This window comes from Brassica napus, unplaced genomic scaffold, assembly GCF_020379485.1.
Source record: "Brassica napus cultivar Da-Ae unplaced genomic scaffold, Da-Ae ScsIHWf_287;HRSCAF=473, whole genome shotgun sequence".
NCBI classification, from domain to species: domain Eukaryota; kingdom Viridiplantae; phylum Streptophyta; class Magnoliopsida; order Brassicales; family Brassicaceae; genus Brassica; species Brassica napus.
In genome coordinates this window covers 72,501-77,500 of record NW_026016131.1, presented here as the reverse complement: position 1 = coordinate 77,500, position 5,000 = coordinate 72,501, and the positions used below count along the sequence as shown (strand labels likewise).

General features: G+C 44.5%; 2 protein-coding genes across 2 annotated transcripts in view; both read left to right on the top strand.

The window, feature by feature from the left end:
* Positions 1–2,372: 2,372 nt before the first annotated feature.
* On the top strand, positions 2,373–3,272 carry LOC106413062. Its single transcript, XM_048774112.1, has 2 exons — positions 2,373–2,685; positions 2,785–3,272. Exons 1-2 carry the CDS (start codon positions 2,373–2,375, stop codon positions 3,270–3,272), a joined length of 801 nt encoding a protein of 266 aa, XP_048630069.1.
* A 122-nt stretch (positions 3,273–3,394) lies between these two features.
* The window catches only part of LOC125602500, a 13,686-nt gene continuing 12,080 nt past the window's right edge, over positions 3,395–5,000 (top strand). Inside the window, exon 1 of the mRNA XM_048774111.1 lies at positions 3,395–3,496. Within this exon, the coding sequence (XP_048630068.1) occupies positions 3,395–3,496 (102 nt within the window). The remainder of the gene's footprint in view (positions 3,497–5,000) is intronic.

Genomic DNA, 5,000 nt, shown 5'->3' with positions numbered 1-5,000 from the left:
CCCGTGTACTGTCCGTGGGTAATTTTCGCCCACGAGGACTGTCCGTGGGTGATTTTCGCCCACGAGGACTGTCCGTGGGTTATTTTCGCCCACGATGACTGTCCGTCAGTACGCATATCAGCACGTTGGCCCTTCCCGTGGACTGTCCGGGTGATTTTCGCCCACGAGGACAGTACATCAGTACACATTCAGATCGTTGGCCCTTCCCGCGGACTATCCGTGGGTGATTTTCGCCCACGAGGAATGTCCGTGGGTGATTTTCGCCTACAAGGACTGTCCGTGGGTGATTTTTGCCCACGAGGACTGTCCGTCAGTACGCATATCAGCACGTTGGCCCTTCCCGTGGACTGTCCGGGTGATTTTCGCCCACGAGGACAGTAAATCAGTACACATATCAGCACGTTGGCCCTTCCCGTGGACTATCCGTGGGTGATTTTCGCCTACGAGGACTGTCCGTCAGTAGACAACTGTGTACTGATGGACAGTCAACGTGGACTGTTTGGGTGATTTTCGCCCACGAGGACTGTCCGTTAGTACACATATCAGCAGCACGTTTGCCCTTCCCGTGGACTGTCAGTGGACAACTGACCCACGTTGACAGTCCATCAGTACACATATCGTGATTTTTGTCTGAGTGTACTGATAGCTTGAGAATTTTTCATGGACTGATGGTCCATGATGGTCTCAAGTTTTACTGATGCTGGCTCGATTACATCCTTCCCGGCAGTAGTGGCTGATCATCCAACCAAGTGTTTGTTATGAACATGTGTGGATTGCTAGGAACCAAGAGGCCTGTCCGTGGCCCATAGAGAGAGAGAGTATCCGCGGCCCAAGAGGAAAGAGAGTCGGCCGCCTCTAGCCTAGACGTTTTCCATTTATGTTTCATGTTTATCCATTAGGATGTTTTCCTTTTTACTTTAGGATTATGATTTGGATACTTTCCATTTATCTATCTCTTGTATCCCCTATATAAGGGAACACTTTGATTCAGAAATATAACAGAACAACAGACATTGAACACGATTTCATCTCTTGTTCACAACACGTTATCAGCACGATAGTTTCTAAACCCTGAGACCAAAACCGAAACCCCTAAAAGTCTAAGCCGGCGATCCATAACCAAAACCCTAAAACCCTAACCTGTTCTTAACTTTTCAAGAACTCAGAAGATCAATCTCAGCTTCTCAGATCACGTTCCAGATCTAGAAGAACCGTCTCTCAACTCGCGATCGAACCCGATACCCGCAATCAGCCAGAGACAATCCGATACCCGATCAGTCCGAGACGAACCCGATAGCCGATCAGCTCGCAGCCGAGACACCTCCAGCCGCGATAGACCTCAACCGCGACCCGATAGGAGGCAGCGACCATCCGATCATCTCAGCTCGAAGCCTCTTCCAATCTTTGGTGGTCCGGTTCATAATCCCCTACGAAACTAAGGTATAAACATGATCTGAGAACATAGAAAGTAAAGAACCCTAATTCCATTATTATGGAAACCGTGAAATCCTAAAAGTAATCTAAGATTAAAATCGACAACCTCTTGGAACTAGAAACATGAATTGATTCCAAAATTAGAACCTGTCTTTGCTTGTTGATTGATTGAATCTGAAATTGGCAAACCCTAGTTTATGGAATCGAAAACCCTAACCCCTAAAGGAAACATTAGCCGATTTTAAGATTAACTTTGGTTGATTGTTTTTCTGATCTAAATTGAGGTTTTAGGAATGTTTAGATTGCTTGAATCAATCTGTCTGAACATGAATACTTAAGGCCTTGAAACCTTAAACATAAGTTGATAGATTGGAACCCTAGAAATCATAAGAACGTTTTAAAAACGTTTCTGCATGAATCTGAACTTGGTATTGCATCCGCAACTGATTAGGATAGAATCGGCCAGCATATAGAAACCGATTGATTCTGAATTTGAATGCATTAGAACATACATGGCCGTGTGGCATTAATCTTTTCTAGGACATATAGAATTGAATTCTAGGATTGATCGCACCATGGTAAACTTAGATTTACATAACCGAACTTGTTGATTGTTCATATAGCCGTGCGGCTTGTTTGATAGCTCCATGGTCGACTAGGATTGTTTGATACCATGAATGCATAAGACGTGTTGTGGCCGAGCTTGCATATATCATGCGGCCACATGATCCCATTGTATATCTAATGTCTTGAATGATAATGTGGATCAGATGTCGAAAATAGCAAACAGAGACTATGCAGCCCTTAATCTCTCCGGAGACAATTACTTGCAGTGGGCGCTAGACACAAGGATCAGTCTAAAGTCCAAAGGACTCGGTGATACCATCACTGAGGGTAATGATGAGAATGAAAAGAATAGATACAGGGCCATATGTTATATGCGCCATCATCTCATCGAAGGTCTTAAGGATCAGTACATGACAATTGAGAGTCCACTCGATCTTTGGAATGCTTTAAAGCACAGATACGATCACCAAAAGATGGTGTTGCTTCCAAAGGCAAGACACGACTGGATGCATCTCAGGTTCATGGATTTTAAGTCCGTGGACGAGTATAACTCAGCCTTGTTCAAAATCGTTTCTATACTAAGGCTATGTGGTGAAGAAGTGTCCGATGTGATGATGCTTGAAAAGACCTATACGACTTTCAATCAATCGAATTCTGTGTTGCAGCAGCAGTACAGGACAAAAGGTTTTGCCACATATACTGATCTGATCTCATGTCTTCTCCTGGCCGAGGCAAACAATGAACTCCTTATGAAAAATAGTGGAGCAAGGCCGGTCGGGACAGCACCATTACCCGAAGCCCATGATGTGGAAAGGAAATATCCCAAAGAAACCAACTACGCCCAAGACAACAGGAAACCATACGGTCAAGGCCGTGGTGGGTACAGGGGACGTAGACGTGACAATCATAACGGTAGAGATAACTACTCAGCCGGCCGAAGGGGAAACCACCATAACCGTGGTCGTGGTTCCAATTACGGTCAGGGCCGAGGGAGTTATGGCCGTGGACGAGGTGGCATATCCAAACCATCTTACACGTCCAAGTCTTTATGTCACAGATGCGGGATGGACAATCACTGGGCCAAGAACTGTAGAACTCCAAAGCACTTGTGCGAACTCTATCAAGAGAGTATCAAGAACAAGAATCCGGAGGCAAATATGATCCAAGAGAACGGTCAAGATGACAAGGGATATGATGCTGACAATGAATCCGACAGGGACAGCAAAGATGACCAAATGGATTTTGAGACGTCTGACTGTCTAAAGGACTAGTTTTTCGAATCACATTGTCTTATTGCTTTATGTGTTTGATTTGGTGTTTTTACTTTATGAAATGACATTTACATTAATGAAAATTTTAAAGTCTCTAAAGTCTAGAAATTTTATTTATAGAAATGAATGATGAGATGAATGTACTTGTGGTGGACAGTGGCACAAGCCACACGATCCTAAGAGACAAAAGGTACTTCATGAATCTCACATTGCAAAGTGCAAAGGTACAAACCATTGCAGGTGAGGCCAGCCTGATTGAAGGTCACGGCCAGGCCTATGTGATGATGCCCAAAGGCACTCACCTAGAGATCAAAACCGCCTTGTATTCCCCAAGCTCTAGAAGAAGCTTATTGAGTTTCAAGGACATAAGGTTGAACGGTTTCCACCTTGAAACATGGGAAGAAGGAAACAAAGAATTCCTTAATATAACCTTGATCACCAAAGGCAGTAAAAGGATCCTAGAGACCATGCCTGCAATGACTACTGGTCTTTACTATGCACGGATCAGTATGGTCGAGGCAAATGCCTCAGAGCTATTCACTTTATGGCATAACCGGCTTGGCCATCCCGGAACAGGAATGATGCGAAAATTGATGATGAATTCTCAAGGGCACACGTTCAAAGGAGTGATCCCACGAAATCTCACATGTGCAGCATGTGCACAAGGGAAACTCATAACCAGGCCATCACCAGCCAAGGTTAATAAAGAAACCTTGAACTTTCTGGAAAGAATCCAAGGGGACATATGCGGACCAATACACCCACCATGTGGGACGTTCAGATATTTTATGGTCCTCATTGATGCATCGACCAGATGGTCACATGTATGCTTGTTGTCCACTCGGAACCTAGCCTTTGCACGGCTGCTTGCTCAGATGATAAGACTGAGAGCACACTTCCCAGATTTTCCACTTAAGACTATACGTCTAGACAATGCTGGTGAGTTCACGTCCCAGGCGTTTAATGAATACTGTATGGCCATGGGGGTAAAAGTAGAACACTCCGTGGCACATGTCCATACACAGAACGGCTTGGCCGAATCATTCATTAAACGTATCCAGCTGATAGCCCGTCCATTACTTATGAAGTCTAAACTTCCGGGATCAGCATGGGGACATGCAGTTTTACATGCAACTGAACTGATACGCATCAGGCCATCAAGTGAGCATAGATATTCGCCATCCCAATTACTTAAGGGTCATGAGCCAGACGTGTCCCACATCAAAACGTTTGGATGTGCCGTCTACGTTCCAATTACTCCACCACAGAGAACTAAGATGGGACCGCAGAGAAGGATGGGAATATACGTAGGATATGAATCCCCAAGCATTATAAAGTATCTTGAGCCAACAACCGGTGATTTGTTTAAGGCCAGATACGAAGACTCACAGTTTGATGAGTCCACATATCCGTCCTTAGGGGGAGATAACAGCCGGTTGATAACAAAAGAATTGGATTGGTTTAGACCATCGACATCTTGGCAAGATCCTCGGACTAAAGATTGTGATTTAGAAGTCCAAAAGATAATACATCTACAAGAGCTAGCTAATAGATTGCCAGATACATTTGCTGACCCTAATAGAGTAACAATATCACATATCCCGGCTTGTAATGCACCTGTAAGATTAGACGTCCAAGATGGACAGTGTCAAGTGGCTACAGAGTCTAGGCAACGTCTAAAACGTGGCAGACCAATTGGTTCCAAAGATAAACAGCCTCGGAAATCCA